This window comes from Fringilla coelebs, assembly GCF_963513975.1.
Source record: "Fringilla coelebs genome assembly, chromosome: 24".
NCBI classification, from domain to species: Eukaryota; Metazoa; Chordata; class Aves; order Passeriformes; family Fringillidae; genus Fringilla; species Fringilla coelebs.
The window spans coordinates 3,381,526-3,399,350 of NC_140050.1; the positions used below are offsets into that span (position 1 = coordinate 3,381,526).

The 17,825-nt window shown below is 61.2% G+C and overlaps 1 protein-coding gene across 1 annotated transcript; it reads left to right on the plus strand.

Moving 5' to 3' along the window:
• Positions 1 to 1,732: 1,732 nt before the first annotated feature.
• On the plus strand, positions 1,733 to 14,961 carry LOC311162671 (nuclear receptor ROR-beta-like; the record flags this gene model as incomplete). The annotated part of the gene is made up of 10 exons (XM_084221110.1): positions 1,733 to 1,823; positions 9,551 to 9,636; positions 9,727 to 9,868; positions 10,204 to 10,617; positions 11,074 to 11,195; positions 11,800 to 11,932; positions 12,990 to 13,097; positions 13,523 to 13,633; positions 14,161 to 14,273; positions 14,800 to 14,961. Exons 1-10 carry the CDS (start codon positions 1,817 to 1,819, stop codon positions 14,959 to 14,961), a joined length of 1,398 nt encoding a protein of 465 aa, XP_084077236.1. The 5' UTR covers positions 1,733 to 1,816.
• Between the last annotated feature and the right edge of the window lie 2,864 nt (positions 14,962 to 17,825).

Below are 17,825 nucleotides of genomic sequence, written 5' to 3' on the forward strand. Positions count from 1 at the left end.
CGAACCCGTTCCCAATCGCCATCAGCAAAATCGTGTCAGACAGCAGCACTGGAGCGCGCTCGGCCCCTCCGCCCCCCGCACCTCCCAGCCCCGGCCCCCTCCCCGCCGCAGCCGCTCCCGCGCCGGAGCAGAGCCGGGCGGGTCTCGGCGCAGGGGTGGGAGCACACAAAGTGCCACCCCGGCTCAGCCCCAGCGTCCCTCTGCCACTGCCACCTGCCTGTGCCAGAGCAGGGGGACAGCCCCAGGAACGGCAGGGGAACCCCTCTGCCAGCGGCCCATCAGCATCTCTGCACCCCTGGCCCAGCTCAACGTTTAGGATGGATGTGGGTTGAAATTGCCCCCTTCAGCTGCCATGAAATGGTTTGATTTGAGCATTGGGGGGCTGAGGCGTCCCCTCAGGGCCCAGCTGCGAGGGCAGGAGGCCATCCAGGGGAGAGGCAGTGATGCCTCATGTGGTGTTGGTGATGGTGGTTGCGTCTGTGCCTCAGGTGTATACTGTGTCCATGTCCATGGCTGATGTGGCTGTGCCATCCTTGTGACCACGGTTGGATGCCATGCTCATGGCAGAGGCCACACTCATGCTCGTGGCAGATGCGCCATCCAGGCTGTGGTGATGCCAGGTCCATGCCCGTGGTGGATGCCAGATCCGTGTCTGCAGTGGGAGCAGTGCTCATGCCTATGGCAGATGCCTTGTCCACACACATCAGGTCTCCAGGCCAGTGCCACTGTCCCCAGGCATCTCTGGGCACCGCTGAGCTCTGACCCTGGCACCTGAGCCCTGGCCCAGCTTTGCCAGGACCAGCTGCCTCCACCCCTGTGATGTGGCACCAGGGAGGACTCTGGTGACCTGGTGCACCACAAACCCCAGCCAGGGGACTTTGCCCCGTGCCGACACCTCGGGCTCTGCACGGCGAGGCCGCCTTGCGTGGTCCAGAGCCACCATCTCTGCACCTCTTAATGAGTGTCCCTTATCCAGGGCACAACCCCAGGCCCCAAAACCACCTGTGCCTATCCCAGCATGAAGGACAGGGTGGGAATACCTCCCTGCCACCTTGAAAGCTTCCCCTTCTTCCACAGTGCCCTTCCCGACCCGCAGGGCTCCCAGGTGGGATGTGCCCCCAGACCTCAGCACCTGCACCTTGGCATGGGGGCATTGGGCAGCCGCAGAGGGGTCCCCGTGCTCCCCGGTGCCGGGTGCTGCCCCTTCAGCAGAGCCCCCCCACCCTATCCTGTCCTGTCCTGCCGGGGTTTTGGGGGTCCCCGCGCCGAGCGGGGTCCCTGGCGGGGACAGCGGGGCTGCACGGGAGCGAAGTGAAGCAAGGCAGCCGTGATTCAGCGGGACACGCAGCCGGCCCCGTGCCTGGGCGAGCCGGGGCAGGACGGGCACGGCACGTCCCTCCCGGGGGCGGGCAGCCCCGGGGGCAGCTCCGAGCCGCCACGGCCGGGCGGGGGTCGCGCAGACCCCGGTCCCGGGCGGGCGCCGGCAGCGCCCGCGCAGCGCCGAGCACCGGGCGGCGGAGCGGCGGGGATGGGGATGGAGCAGGAGGAGGAGGAGGACGAAGGGCAGGAGGTGGGGCTGGAAGTGAAACCGATTGGGGGGGGCGGGGCGGGCTCGTCATGTGAACGGCCGCATGCTCGGGCAGAAGTGGGTCACGGCGCGGCGGAGGGGCAGGTGCCAGAGCCGCCCGGTGCCGCCCGGTGCTTCCCGGTGCCGCCCGGTGCCTCCCGGTGCCGCTGCTCCCCGCCGCGCCCCGCGCCGCTCCGGACCCCCGCGCCGCCCCATGCGCCCCCCGGCGCCCTGACCGCGGCGGACACGATGCGAGGTGGGTCCGGGGGTCCGGGGGCTGCGGGGGGCAGCGGCAGAAGTTGGTCCCGGTGGGAATCGGGGGGTCCCGCATCAGCCTGGCAGAGGGGGACGGGGAGGACCCGACGTCAGCCCGGACGGGGATACGGGGGAGCCGCGTCAGCCCCGCCGGTGGGGGACGGGGGGACTCGGTGTCAGCCCGGACAGTGACAAGGGGGGATCAGCGTCAACTTTGCTGGAGGAGGACGAGGGGAGCCGTGTGAGCCCCGCGGAAGGGATGGGAAGGACCCCGCAGCAGCCCCGCTGGGGACACGGGGGGACCCGCATCAGCCTCGCTGGAACGGGACACGGGGGGACCCGCACCAGCCCCGCGGAGGGGAACAAGGGGGGAACCCGCACCAGCCCCGCCGGGGCCGCTCTGCCTCCTCCAGCTCCCCCTTCGTTAGGAATAAAATTCTTGTTTATTTTGCTTTGCTTTCCGACGCCGGCTTAGACGCACTCTTAAGCTTTTCCCCGCACTAAACCCCTTAATCTCCTCTTCAATATGTTGCTCCCACCAGGGCTGGATTTATTGTAGTTTTTTCCCCCTTTTCCCTCGCCCCACGGCGTGGGGGGGCAGTTTGGGAGGCTCCTGCAGAGACGGGAGAGGGATCAGGTGCAATTTTGGGTGCCCCTTTTCCAGGGCAGGGGTGAGTTGTGCCAGCACCTGCCTGCTTTTACCCGTTACCAAAGGCAATTCCTACTTTTCACCCCTCTGCTTTGCCAAGCAGGCGGTGGGGAGGAGGAGGATGGAGGGAGGAAGGCTCCAGCGGGACAATCCAGCAGGGCCTGGTGATGGTGACGCAGCGGTGGCCGGACTCAGCTCTGTTCCAGCGTGCTGGGCTGGGATTTTCATCCTCCTTTAAATCATTTTTCCATCATGCCCTGCCTTCCCCTAGCCCTTCGCCCTGCCAGGACTCCCTGGTGCCCCTCCGTAGGTGTGTTTTGGGGGTGCAGGTCCTTAGGTTCATTTTGGGGTGTGGGTACCAGGGCGTTCATCCCGAGCTCCTCAAATCCTTCTTCCTCCCTGCGCCGCGGGTGCTGCGGCTCTGCCCCCGCCGCACTCTTGTGTAACGGTGGGGCCGGGGTGGGTGAGGAGGACGAGGCGAGCCCCCCACATCCCCTTCCTGCCCCTCGACATCCTGGGTTTTCACCTTTATTAGGACGGAGGGAAGCATTAACGCCTGCCTAATTGCGATCACGCCTGGCTCTTACGTAGCACTTGCACAGCCAGCACCGGCTTAATTAGCAACTGGGCGAACTTTTCCTTTTTTAAAAATATTTTTCCTTTCCCCCCATGAATTGCTGGTGTTGACCCTAATTTAGGGCCGAACCCTGCTGATATCCCACCGTTCCCCCCAGTCGGGCGTTTTTCCCGCAGTCCCGCGTCCTCATCCCTCTCGAAGCCCAAATGCCGCATGGCGACGCCAAATTGATTCAATCTCCATTTTCCTTCCCAAAACCGCCACCGCTCTGCCCCATTTCCCCGGGGGCCACAGCAGCTCCTCGCTCCTGTCCTTCCCTGCGCCGCGGCTGCGCCGGGGCCGGGGAAGAGGCTTTGCCTTGTATAATCCTATACGATTTCCAGCCCTCCTGCTCACTTGTTTTGCAAGCAGCGTGGCGAGGAGCGTGCGGTGGCTCGGCAGCCTTTGCGACTTGTCCTAGTGACCTAGATCTGTCATTGGAAAAATCAGAGAGGGCGGAGGAGGAGCTTCCCTGCCCGTTTCGGCGGCGTGCACACGCTGGCGCGGCCGAGGGCGGCCGGCACCCACCGGCCCTCCCGCACGACGGCCGCGCCTGTCCCGGTACCGGAGCGCGGGGATGGCCGTGCCTGCCTCTTCCCAAAAAACAAACCTGGAGGAGAAAGCTGTCCTCTGCCTTTATGGGGGCCAGACGGGATTTGGGATCCCCCACCCTGATAACCCCAGGGAGAGTCAGCACCGGGAAAGGGGAGAGCAGCGGTGGGGGCCGGTGGTCCCCGTCCCCAGCCCAGCGTCCCTGTCCCTGCTCCCTGTCACGTTTAACTTTGAACTCGCGGCGGCTATTTAAAGAGCTGCTAATGTCTAAATCAGCCCGGTTTATCGGATGTGGCGAGCAGAGCTGCTCTCCTGCCTTTTTTTAGCCCCAGGGAGATAATTCCCCCCGGTTTAGCAGCACTGCCGGAGGGGTTCTCCCACCTCAGGCCGGTTTGTCCCCACCCCGGGCTGGCAGGTCCCTGCCTCACCTTTGCCACCCTTCTGCACCAGGCAAAGTGCAAAGGGCTGCGTCCTGCGCCGGCGGGGCTGGCCTTGGCACGGCTCTGCGTGGCACGGGAGCTGCGGAACCGGAGCTGCTGAACCGGAGCGGCCCTGGGGGAGCCGCACCGCCCATCCGGAGCCGCCGTTTCCCTGTTGGGGGCACAAACTGCGCCACGGGACGGGGAAAAGCAGCGCTTTGCTGGAGGCTGGGGAGAATGCAAAAGCTCCGTTCTCGTGCCTGCAAGGGAAGGTGGCCAGGGGTTGCCCCAGGGCAGGGTGAGAGCAGCCGAGCGCTGTTCTGGCCCAAAGTTTCCAGGAAATCTTTGCTAATCACTTAGGAAAACAGTTCCCCCTCCAGAATCCCAGCTCGGCAGGGGCCGTGGTTGTGTCATCTGAATTTTCCCTGCTGCCCACTTGGCCTCTGTGTCCCTGTGCCTGGAGCTGGGGCTGTGAGCACCCGGCATGGGCCTGGCTTGTTTGGGGTTCCCCGGGGTGCAGGGATGGGGATGGGATTTTTTGGCAGCCATGGCCAAAGTGCCGGGGTGCTGGGAGACCCCGAGGCAGTACAGCACTGGAAGCTGTTTTAATAGCAAAGCCAACAGCAGATATAGAGGGGTGATAATTCCCTTTATTTCCTTGTTTATTCCTGCCCCAACACCAAAACACAACTGTGGATGGTGGCTGTGGGGAGGCGCAGTCACTCCTGGAGCTGGAGGTTGCTGCAGAGGATGCAGGTGCAGAGCAGGGGTTTAGGGCAGGAATGGGAAATGGGGTGGCACTGTAGGTCCCTGTGTGTCCCTGTGTGTCCCTGTGTGTCCCTGTGCAGCCTGGACTCACCCTCCTCTCCCTGCTCTGGCTGCACCAGGGGGATGCTGAGTCCCCCTGGAAGGGGAGAGATGGTGAAGGTGAGGTGTTGAAGCACCAAGATGCCCTGGCTGGGGCTGGGGGATCCAGGGGGGCTCAGGGCTGCTGCCACTTCCCAGGGGTGCCCATCCTGCAGCATCGATGGAGCCTGGCAGAGGGATGGGGCACGGAGCTGCTCTCCCAGCAGGTTCACTGGGTACTGAGCCAGGGCACTGGGGAAGCACCAGGGGGTATTTGGGGCAGGGATGGCCCCAGAGGCACAGAGCCACCTCTGAAATACTCAGAGCTGAGATGCTGCCCCACTGCCTCCAGCAAGGACACCACGGCCTTACGTGGCCCCCCAGGGGAAGGGGTGCCCATATTCTGCCCCTGTGGGGTGACAGCTGTGGAGGCTCACCCTGGGGAACTGTGCAGGGATCTGAAGTGCACCCCAAAACAAACCTCTCCCAGGAGTCCTCACCCCACAGCCAGAGGCACCCAGTTATGCCAGTGGAGAGGAGGAGGTAGGTCCAAAGCAGTGGGGTCACAGCACACCCTAAGGCTCAATGGGGTGCCGGGGGTTTGGGCTGATTCCCCCAAAGCAGTGAGATCATACAGCCGAGGGGAGGTATAGGGAGAGGAGGAGGAGGATGGGGCCACCATCCTCCCTGCACCGCAGAGAGGGGTCCAGCCCCCCTTGGCTGCATCCTGCAGGGCCTGCCTTGTTTTGTTTTGGGGCGCAAGAGGCGCCCGCCCTTGGGGCAGAGGCGATGGAGGGGAGGGTGTGCCGGCCCATTCCCGCTCGGGGAGGGCGGCTCTGCCTCTGCCGAAACCGCCGGAGCCTCCAGCAGGGAGAGCAGTGCTGGGCTGGAGGGGACACACACAGCCAGGTCTGGGGGGTGACAGGAGACCTGGGCACCGTGCAGGGACACACCTGCCCCCCTCGCCTGCAGCTCCAGCTCAGGGTGGCAATGGGTGTCCCCAGCTGGAGGTATCGCCCCAAAATCCCCGCTCCCGGTGGCGGGAGGTCGGCGTGCCGCCCTGAGCAGCAGCCGTGTCCGGGAGCGGCGGCGGGCCCGGAAGGGTTAACGGCCGTGGTTACACAAGCGCGCGTGGCCACGGGCAGAAAGTGTGTCAGTGGGACAGGAGGGCTCCAGCCGCGGGGCCGCGGCAGCCGCCGCACCGGGGGCCATCGCCCCGCCACGGCCGGGGCCCGTGGCCGCACAGGGCCACTTACATAAGGGCCGGCCGGTGGCAGCGGGCCGGGAGTTGGGCAAGAAGTGTTTACAGTGGGAGGAGAGCAAATACCACCGCCGGGACATTTTAATTGCCGGCTGGAGATCATTATTACTTATTTTTTTAACCCTTTCTTTGTTTCTTTTATCCTGATCCCTGTTTTAGCCCCATTGGCCCCGGGGTGGAGGTTCCCTGCTGCCTCTCCCAGAGGGGAAGAGGTTCACCCCCTCCTAAATGCCCCCCCCCGGTTCGCAGTGTGGCCGATGGTGGAACGGTTGTGGTGGGAGGAGATGCTAAATTCTCCAGTGGGGAAACTGAGGCACGGGGGTGAGGTGGCTGGGGTGGAGGAATATCCGGGATTTGGGGTCTACTGAGATTTTTTCCCTGATCACAGTGAGATTTGGGGGATGCCGGAGCTGCTGTGGCCATCCCACCCGCACCCACATTCCTTCCCATCCCCCTGGATTTGCCCCAGGGGCGTGTTTGGGGGGTCACAGGGGAGATGGGGGGATGGTCCGGCCGCCTCGGGGGTCCATGGCCGCGGCACGAGCGACACTGGAGGAGCCGACTCGGTGATTCAGCCGGGTTTACAATCAGAGCAGCAATTAACCGTGCCGGGCTGTAATTGCCATCGCCAGGTTACGGCCGTATCTCCACGTCAGTTATTTGGGGCGAGCGTCTTACGAGCGGGTCAGGTGCCAGCGGCGGGCACGGCCGGGTAATTAGCAGGATGGTAATTAGAGCCCCAAAAGGCTGCGGGCACACGGCGGGCGGTCAGGGCTTGTCCTTCATCAGGGCAGCATCACCCCCATCACCCTCGGCTCCAGCTCCGGGGGCTCTCGGGGGGCGGGATTTGGCCACCGGCGCTACACGAAGCCTTTGGGATCGTCGGGGTTTTTGGGGCACCGTGGGCTGGCGTCGCTGGGCTCTGCTGGGGGTGCCGGCGGTGCCGGGCCGCGCTCAGCCCCGGTGTTTGCCGGTGCCGGTAATTCCGGGTACCGGAGTATCGGCCGCGGGCGTGAGGGCGCGGCGGGCGCGATGCATCACCCGCGCTGCCGGCGGCTGCAATTAACGTTGCATAACGAGCCGACGCCGCTTCCTGCCGGGGGTGGCACCCCCTCCCTGTGCCCCCCGCCATGCCACCACCTCGGTCCCATCCAGGGACAGGGCTCGGGGCAGCGTGGTGGGGACGGGAGCGGTCCCTGCGGTCCGGCAGCGTGGGGGGAGATGGCAGCGGGATCCAGGGAATTGGGGGTGTCTTGGTCATCGGAGCCGGGTGGTGATTTGGGGGTGGCCCCACATGGCCCTCCTGGTGCCTCCGTGCCCCTGTGAAAGGCGTGGCCCTGGAGCTGCGGTGTTGATGCAGCTGCGGGAGATGTGAGAATGCCCTGGACATCCCTGCCCTGCCCACCGCGGGGAAACCAGCTCTGCGCTCCCAGGCTCAGAACCACGGCAGAGGCGTAGGCAGAGGATGTGGGGAGGGGCAGGGATGGGATGCGACTCCCTCGAGTCGGGGGACAAGACACAGCCCTGGGAGAAGCCCAGCTCAGCAGCCTGGGGGAGGAGGGGTAAGCCCCAAAACCACCTGGTGCATGTGGGGCATTGGGTTAATCAGTGAGTCAAAGGATGCAGGAGGGATCTGTCCCTCCACTTACACCTGGAATGGGAGTGAGTCCTTCCCCAGAGCCGGGGAGAGCACACCTGCCCTGGGGCTGACATCCCTGGGGGAACCAACAGCATCCCTGGAGGTACCAACAGCATCCCTGGAGGTACCAACAGCATCCCTGGGGGTACCAACAGCACCCCTGGGGGTACCAATAGCATCCCTGGAGGTACCAACAGCATCCCTGGGGGTACCAACAGCACCCCTCAGGGTACCAACAGCATCCCTGGAGGTACCAACAGCATCCCTGGGGGTACCAACAGCACCCCTGGGGGTACCAATAGCATCCCTGGGGGTACCAACAGCACCCCTGGGGGTACCAACAGCATCCCTGGGGGTACCAACAGCATCCCTGGGGGTACCAACAGCACCCCTGGGGGTACCAATAGCATCCCTGGAGGTACCAACAGCATCCCTGGGGGTACCAACAGCATCCCTGGGGGAACCAACAGCATTCCTGGGGGAACCAACAGCATTCCTGGGGGTACTAATGGTATCCCTGGGGGTACCAACAGCACCCCTGGGGGTACCAATAGCATCCCTGGGATACCAATAGCATCCCTGGGATATTGAGCTTCCTTGGGGATACCAATGGCTCCCCTCAGGGACAGGGAGCATCCCTAGGAGGGACCAATGCCATCCCCGGGGGACTGAGCATTCCTGAGAGGCTGATGGCACCTGGGCTGCCCCTCTGCCCAGTGAGGCTTCAGTGCCCCATCCCAGCCTCCCCCAAGCATTAAGGGACCCCAGGACCCTGCCAGGTGCTGGGGTACAGGTGGCACTGGCTGAGCACTGGGATTGTCACTCACAGAGGTGGCCCTACAGAACACATCTCTCCAGCAGAGCCGATGGCTCCCAGGGGAGAGGAGAGGCAGAAGGGAATTACCCGAGCAGGGATTTGCACAGGCCCAGGAGATTGGAAATAACCATAATCTGGCCCTGGGGGTTATTTTGGCGCGGCGGTGCCTGCCCAGCACCCTCGAGAGTGCCGCCAGGCTGAGCCCGGCCGGGGCTGCGGGGGCTGGAGCGGGGATTAGAGGGTGCAGAGATGCCGGGAGGCACGTACAGCCCCGGGGGTGCCGTGCATCCCCCCCCGCGGGTCGGGAGGGCAGAGCCAGCCCAGATCTGGGGCAGCTGGAAAATGAGGAGGACGAAGCCTATTAGCAGCTCAGTGCCAGCGAAGCAGAAGCGGGGAGGGAAGCGGATTTGTGGGGGGAAGGGGCCGGGACCTTGAGCTGGGGATGGCTATATCGGTCCTGGGTTTCAAAGGAGCTGCTGGGGGGGTGTGGGGGGGCCCAGACCCTCTGCTTGGGCCAGACCTCCAGCAGCAGAGCATCTGCAGCTGCAGGGATGGAGACGATTCCTGTGCTAAGGCTGTCCCTGTCCTGGTGCACACATCGGTTGGAAAATAAGGGGAGTGATTCCAAAACAGGGTCCTGGGCAGAAACCTTCTGTGCCCTCCTGGATCCAAGGGCTTTCCTACCCTTGCTCTTGCTGCTGGGGGATGGGAGTTCCCCACGCCCTGTGTGAACTTTTTAGGGACCTCTCTGAGGTGCAAGAATCCCTGTGGGGTCTGTGGGAAGGGCTGAGCTGCTGATGGGTCCAGCTCTCGTGCCTCAGTTTCCCCAGGTGCTGAGCCAGCCCGTGGCCGGGCCCATCTCCCTCCTCCCTCTCCGCAGTGACCATTATTAACTCCCGTGGTTTCCCCTCTTTCCCCATCCACCGCAGCCCAAATCGAGGTGATTCCGTGCAAGATCTGCGGAGACAAATCCTCAGGGATCCACTACGGTGTCATCACCTGCGAAGGCTGCAAGGTGAGCCCGGGGAGGCCGGCTGCGGGCAGGGGGGCGGCCCTGGCTTCCAGCCGGCCACTTTCCCAACTCCTCCCGTCCCATCCCGGGCAGGGTTTCTTTCGGAGGAGCCAGCAGAACAATGCCAGCTACTCCTGCTCCCGGCAAAGGAACTGCCTGATCGACCGCACCAACCGCAACCGCTGCCAGCACTGCCGCCTGCAGAAATGCCTGGCGCTGGGCATGTCCCGCGACGGTGAGTCGTGCCCCGGGTCCCCAGGGGCCGCCTGCTCCTCCTCGGAGCGAGCCAGGCACTCAGCATGAAGCTGCTCCCCCGCAGGGCCAGCGCGGTGCAAGGAGGGTTTGGGAAGCAAGAAATGCTTTTGTGTTTTCCGTGGGAAAATCGAAATTGGTTCTGTTTGGTGTGACCCAGGGTTGGTCTGGGATGGGGGGGGTGCATCCAGTGGGGTCCCAGCCCCCAGCCCAGGCACTCCCCCGGGCGCCAGGGCGTTTCCCAGGGCAGTGGGCGGTCGTGGCTTTGCCCTGGGGGGGTGAAGCTGCCCTGACGCGGCCGCCTCTCCCCCGGGGCAGCGGTGAAGTTCGGCCGCATGTCCAAGAAGCAACGGGACAGCCTCTACGCCGAGGTGCAGAAGCACCAGCAGAGCCAGGAGCAGAGCGGCGGCACCAAGGATGAGCCCGAGCCCCTGAGCCGCGTCTACACCACGAGCGTCAGCAGCGGCCTCTCGGACCTGGACGACATCTCCACGCTGTCCGACGGGCTCCTCTTCGACTTCCCCCTGACCCCTGATGGCAGCAGCACCTACTACAACCTGGACCTGCTGGCCTCGGCCCAGCCCTCGCCCGACCAGTCCAGCCTGGACGTGGCTGATGCCACGCTCATCAAGCAGGAGTCCATCTACGAGCTGATGCTGGAGCCAGCGCTGTTGGCACACGGGGCCCTGGAGGGTGCCCAGCTGCCCCCTGACATCTCTGTCCTGGAGATTGGTGAGTGCCAGTGCAGTGCAGGGCAAGTGTGTGGCCCCAAGGATGGTGCTCGGGGCCACCCCAGCGCCTTGCAGGACACACCCAGCCCTGGGGACACACGCCTGGTCTAGGGGAAGGTGTCCTTGCCCACGGCAGGGGGTTGGAATGAGATTTGAGATGAATAAGTGGATGGGATTTAAGCTTCCAACCCAAACCATTCTGGGATTTGAAGACACTGAGCCCACCCTCAGCCCTTGGAGGAGCCCCAAGGCTCCCTGATGGAGCTCAGCACACCCAAGGTCATGTGGCACATCCCTTGCTTGCTTTGGGCTCAGCCCCTGCTGCCCCATCTGTCCTCACACCCCTATGGCACCGTGTGAGAGCCCCATCACCCCTCCAGCCCTCAGCCCCGGCAGCCCCAGAGCTGAGGACGGGGTTGGGGTCCCCAGGTCTCACCGGCTGCTGTCCCCCCTGCAGACCGGGTGGCCCAGAACGTGGTGAAGTCGCACCTGGAGACGTGCCAGTACACAACGGAGGAGCTCAAGCGCCTGGCCTGGAGCCTCTACTCCCCCGAGGAGGTCCGTGCCCTGCAGAGCAAGGTGAGTGCCACTGTCACAGCCCCCTGGCACAGCCAGTGTCCCCTGGGGCTATGCTGGGTGAGGAGGTGACAGTGCTTGGGAGCCGCCCAGAGGGGGAGTTTGCTGTGACAGCTCACACCCCAGGTGTCCTAATGCCACCATGCTCCGTGGATGGCACAGCACTGGGGTTTTGTCCCTGCCCTGGGGGTGACAGAGCTGGGGTGCCGGGGTGCCAGCACACCCTGAGAGTGTCCCCTGTGGATGGCATGGCACTGGGGTCTCATCATTACCCTGGAGGGTGACAGAGCTGGGGTGCCAGGGTGCCAGCACACCCTGAGAGTGTCCCCTGTGGATGGCACAGCACTGGGGTGTCATCCCTACCCTGGGGGTGACAAAGCTGGGTTCCAGGGTGCCAGCACACCTGAGAGTGTCCCCCATGGATGGCACAGCACTGGGATCTCATCATTACCCTGGAGGGTGACAGAGCTGGGGTGCCAGGGTGCCAGCACACCTGAGTGTGTCCCCTGTGGATGGCACAGCACTGGGGTCTCATCCCTGCCCTGGGGGGTGACAGAGCTGGGTGCCAGGGTGCCAGCACACCCTGAGAGTGTCCCCTGTGGCACAGAGCTGCGAGGCCATGTGGCAGCAGTGCTCGCTGCAGATCTCCAACGCCATCCAGTACGTGGTGGAGTTCGCCAAGCGCATCGACGGCTTCATGGAGCTCTGCCAGAACGACCAGATCATCCTCCTGAAAGCCGGTAAGGGGGGGAACCCCACCGCCCCCCTTGCATCCCTGCCACCTCCCTTCGTGTCCCCACTGTCCCCCTCCCACCCCCAACACCTCTCCTGAGCAGCAGCTGTGGGGCCAGAAGCAAATCCCATCTCTTCTCTTGGCTGGTGCTTTCCTTTTGGGGGTCCCCCCCCGGCTGCCCCAGTTCTCCCAGTGCTGGGGGAGCAGGTGCTGGGCTGGAAGGAGCTGCAGGTCACATCCAAGGGCGATGGTGAAGGGGGGCACGTGGGGAGTGCCTGCCTTGGGCAGAGGATTTTCTCCATGGCCGCCCTCATCCAAATGTCACCCAGAAACTGGGATGAAAATGAGAGCAGAAGGTTTTCCTCTGGGAGAAGGGGTGCCAAACTCAAACAGGAGCAGGAAGGGTTGAGAGAAAAGGATTGGCCTCTTCTCCCAGCAAGAGACGGGGAAGAGGAGGATGATGGCAGTGCACACCCACGTCCCCCACCCTTCCATCTGCCCAAGCTGGCAATGCCGTGCCCAGGCCAGGGAGCTGAATGTGCAAAATCCCCAAAACACTGGGAAAACCTCATAGTTTCTAATCTGTCAGAGCTGGGGAGCTGAGATTAGCTCCCAGCCCTGGGGACACATGCCAGCGTCCCAGCAGGGTGCTGTACCCCAAAGCCAGAGCTGGCTGTGCCTGACGCACTGGAGTTTAACTCATTCTTTCATTTCTTCCTTCCATTTTCTTTTTATTTATTTTGTTTTCACCCTTTCCTCTCTCTCGGTGCTCCACCACGACCTCGGTCTCTCTGTGCCTGGCTGCGAATGACTGGATAATATTTCCCTTTGGTGAAATATTGTGGTCACAATTGGACACCTAAAAAAACCCAACCAATCCCAAAAACCCAAACTGGATTTGTTGAAATACCCATTCTGCTCTTGGGAATGAACAATCTGGACCTCAAACGTGCACTGGGGGCTTTCCTCTTTCTTACATTTGGTCCTGGGGTGATGGAAACCCCCCTGACCTTCCCCACCCTGCCCTGCCCTGCCCTCGTCTGCGCTCTCTCTGCCTACATCAGGTTGCCTCGAGGTGCTCCTGATCCGCATGATCCGCGCCTTCAACCCCTTGAACAACACCGTCCTCTTCGAGGGCAAGTTCGGTGGGATGCAGATGTTCAAATCTCTCGGTAAGGGCTCCAGCTGCCCCTCCCTTGGGGCTCTCCTTCTCCTCCTTCCTTCTCCTCCTTCCTTCTCCTCCTTCCTTCTCCTCCTTCCTTCTCCTCCTTCTTTCTCCTTCTCCCTTCTCCTCCTTCTTTCTCCTTCTTTCTCTTTCTCCCTTCTCCTTCTTTCTTTCTCCTTCTTCTCCTCTTCTTCCTCCCTCTATCCTCTGTTTTCCCTGTCCCTGTCCCTGTCCCTGTCCCTCTGGAACCCAGACAAGGCTGGAATTTGCCAGGTGAGTGTCCAGGACCCCCCTCCACCCATCTCCTCTCCCAAAGCCTTTCCAAGCTCCGGGTGTCACTGGGCTCTGCTGGTGGGTGGGCAGAGCAGTGACAGTGACAGTGGCAGTGGCAGTGGCAGTGGCAGTGACGTGTCCCTGCTGTCCCCTGCCCAGGCTGTGACGACCTCATCGGTGCCGTCTTCGAGCTGGGGAGGACCCTGTGCCGCCTGCAGCTGTCGGACGAGGAGCTCGCCCTCTTCACTGCTGCTGTCCTGCTCTCCCCAGGTACTGGGGGACCCCCTTATCTGGGGGTGTCCTGTGGGGAGAGCTGACCCCATCAACCTTCCTTGGTGGATGATTTCAGTTATTCCTGGGAAAGGAATTTGGGGGAGAAAAAATGCACCTAAAGTTGGACAAAATGCATGTGTCAAATTTCCTTGGTGGGAAGAGGAACCGTGTCACCCATGGTGGGGTGGGGAGCAGAGAGAGGAGCCAAGTGTCCTCAAAACCATCCTGGAGAGCAGGAAGGGTTAAAAGAGCCACTGCCCTGTGCTTAGGAGAGACCCTATGGTCTCTGGCCCTGTGGTGGCTCTGACCTTGTGGTTGTGGGAAATGGATTAGCCTCTAATAGTGATAACATTCTAATAATTACCTTCTAATTGTGATAGAATTATAACATATATCTTGTCTCACCCTTCACATAAGACTAAAAATAATATAAAAGTTTTTAAAACATCTCTCTGTTGCCCCATCTCTAAGTCAGAAGACAATCTAATCCAACAAGTGGTGACTCTGTCCTTCCTCTCCTGCAGACCGCCCATGGCTGACCGAGTCCAAGAAGGTGCAAAAGCTCCAGGACAAGATCTACGTGGCCCTGCAGCACGAGATCCAGAAGAAACACTCCGCTGAGGACAAGCTCTCAAAGGTGGTGGCACAGCAAACCTGGCCAGGGGTGCAGGGGGCGTCTGAGCTGGGGGACGTGGCTGTGCCAGAGCTCATGAGCCACATTTTGGAGAGAGAGACCCCAAACCTGTCAGAGAGGCAGAAGAATTTCTCCTTCCAAGGGCTGTGAATCTCCCTTGTGGTGCAGGCAAAGCTGCTGAACCTGGCAGTGCATCAGGAAGTGGGGTTTTTTTAGGAAAAAGAGCCATTTTGGGAATGTTTTGACCTGCACAGGGCTGGGATGGGGAGGAGCTGCTGTGGAAAGATGTGGGTTTGGGGGTGAGGCCAGGTTGCTGCCAGGCTGTCCAAAGGTGGGGAGTCTGCTGGTGCCCCAGTGCCAGGTTTGATCCTCAAACCCACCCACTGTGCCCAGGGAAGGGGGAACAGCAGTGCAGGGACACCAAGTGGTCCCCAAACCCCCCTTCTTGTCCCCAGGGGAGGCTGAACAGTGGCATCAGAGCCACCACACCCAGCATCCCCGTGGTCACCAGCTCCTTCTCTCCCTGCAGATGGTTTCCAAGCTGCCCTTGATGAAGACCATTTGCAACCTGCACTTGGACAAGCTGGAATTTTTCCGCCTCCTGCACCCGGAGACTGCCATGAACTTCCCCCCCCTCTATAAGGAGGTTTTCAACTCTGAGCTTCAGTACAGCGACCCCAGGGAGAGCTAAGGCCAGGAGCCAGCGGCCCCCTTTGAGTTCCCCAAAATTTGGAGACAAACTGCACTTCAGAGGTTTGGGGCAATTTATTTAAATCAAATAATCAAAGGCAAGAGAACCCTGGGGGGCTGCGGTGCCTCCCTGGCCCCGTCTCCTCGCTGTGGATTGCAATAGCTCTTGAATGTAAAGCACCTTGAAGGAAAAAGCAAATGGACTTTGCCATACCAGTGAAATGAATGTGAAATCTCTGCTTGGGAGAGGAGATGCTCCTGGCAGTGGTGAGGGACAGGCTGCTCCTGGTGACACAGGGGGAGGGAGTGCCCTTCCCGCTGTCCTGGCTGCACTCTCCACCTCCCATTTTTATTTCTTTGTTTTTTAATTATTATTTTTATTTTATTGTGGTTTTTTAACCCGAACATCAGGCATGGGATAAAGAAGGGGCGATGCTGACTCGGCTGGGTCGGGTTGGGGCTGCAGCTGAGGAGAGGGAAAGGACAGAGCCTTTGCTTTATTTCATCTCCCACGGGTGCAGCGGGACCCCGGGAGCTTGGCCAAGAAAGGTCTGGCTGTGGCTGGTGGGGGATTCAGCACAGGATTTTCCTGTGGGGGAAGCTGGTTTGAGGGAAAAGATGCTCAGTCCAGCAGAGGAAAAGTTTTGCAGGGTCTCCATGCCCTCCATCACAGCATTTTCCCAAATTCCCAGCCAGCTCCTTGTCCGGCTGGGTGACCACCTGACTTTGTGGAGCTGGTTCAGCAGGTTCACCTGCCTCGTGCCACCTTTGTGCATCCCAGAAGCTTTTGCAGGCCTGTGGAACTTCAGCCAGAGCCCAAATCCTGGCCATCCCACCCCAGAGACACCCATGGCCACTGCAGGGGCTCCAGGGCTGTCCCTGTCCCCGTGGTGGCCGCAGCAGTGGTGGCTCTCTGGGTGCTGCTGTTGTGTGTAGTTCTCTTATCAATCCCATTTAAGCTGCCCCATGGTTCAGCACCCAGAGCAGGGTTTGTCACCCTCTCTCCACCCAGCCCACAGCTGGTCCCATCCCCAGGTTCCCCTTTCCCACGCCACACACAGGAGCCCAGATGTGGCTGCAGGCTGAGTTGGACCCAGGCTTTCCCCTCAATGAGCTCCCTAGAACTGTTATTTTGGGAGTTGCTCTTGAGTTAGCAGGATTTAGGATCTTTTTAGGGGGAGAAACTGCCTGTTGGAGTCAAGGGGAAGGGAAAGGTCCTTATTCCCTTTAAGGAATAAGGCTGGTTGGAAGGAATGTGGTGTTTGGGACCTGCTGCTCCTTTTGGGAGGCTCAAAACGGGATGAAGGAAGAATTGGTGGAAGGTGTGGTGGTGATGATGCTGTTCAAGGCCATGGCAGCAGGGGATGCTTGAGAGACTCTGGCTCTGCAGATGGATTTTTTCTGTCCCTGTTCCTGCTCTCGCTGCAGCAAATGCCAAAAAACTACAAGGGAAAAATCTGCTCCGAGGCAGCCCCAGTTTCTGCTGACAAAGGGCTAAAATCCCAAGCTCCTTTCCTGCTTTGTGCTGATTCCTCGTGCACCCAACCCCATCCTCGGGCAGCTCGGACCATCCCCGAGCATGAGCCAAAACCTTTGGATCCATAACTGCACCCTTCAAACTAAACCATCAGCTTTCTTAGCAACGTGAGGGATACTCCTGCTTTTATCAAAAGACCTCCTAGGGAAGACCATGGACCAACCTTGACGAGGGAAGGCTCCCCAGGAAGCTGATGGGATTTCTGCTCCGCTCCAAGGCAGAGGGAATTTGGGACCGCGCTCCTCCCCGGCAGCTGCCGCGTGGCTTTGCCGACCACATCCCAACAGCAAACTCCCATGGCTTTGCTGACCACATCCCAACTGCTTCTGGGAGTAGATTGGAGCCTGCCAGCCTCGGCTCCCTCTCTGCTGGAGCCAGGTCTCTGGGAAAAGGCTGCTGGCCCTCCCACGGCCCCACGCGACGTCCAGTGCCAATGCGTCGCTGTCCAGCGCAGCGTCCACGGCGTGGGGATGTGCCTGGCTCCTCTCCTGCCCTCTCCAAAGCTTGGACAGAAGAGAGAAGTCAGTACTGCCTTTTATGTCCAGAGGGTTGTGCCTTTTTTTTTTTTTTTGGAAGCATCATTTCCGACAGCACCGTTCACTTCCCGGGAAAAGCAGCCCCAGAAGGTGACTGAGCTCGGAGGGAACAGCCCGTGGGGGTTTGGGAACATATGAGGAAAAACAGAAATTAAAAAAAAAGAAAAAAAAAAAAGCACACCCCCTTCTTTTTGCCCCTCAGTATTCGTCAGCCAACCCAACACACAGCAATGGTGAACGCCACCGACTTCATTTCATCCGGCAAAGAACCCAGGAAAGCACCTTAATTTGGGAACAGGCCATCAGAGCCCGTGGGGAGATTCTGGATTATTCTGAGCAATAAGAGCCCCCCCCGTGGGAACCTAGGGAAGACTGGAAGTATTAAAAGCGTGTAACTCGACCTGCCAAACTGCAGGAACCTGCACTTTTCAGTTCTCTTCAGAGGAACCGACTTGATTCGATGATTTTTTGGGAGGGGATAAAGTGATTCGGTGTCGATTCGGTGATTGCTGGCCTGGGATGGGTGCCACGCCTGGAAAGGGATGGCAAGGGGTGGAAAGGGATGGCAAGGGATGGCAGCCCCTGCCTGGGGCTCGCCAGGGCTGTGCCAAGGTTCCTCACCCCTGCCGGGCCACCCAGAGCTCGGAGCTCGCAGGGAAAGGGTGAACAACAAAGACTGGGCAGAAATGCCCAAAAAAGGGAGATTTCCCTCTCCACTGTGGCCAGTGGGGAGGGGGTCCAGGAGCCCTGAGCCCCCCGTGGCTCTGGCGCTCCAGGAATGTTCCCATCCCA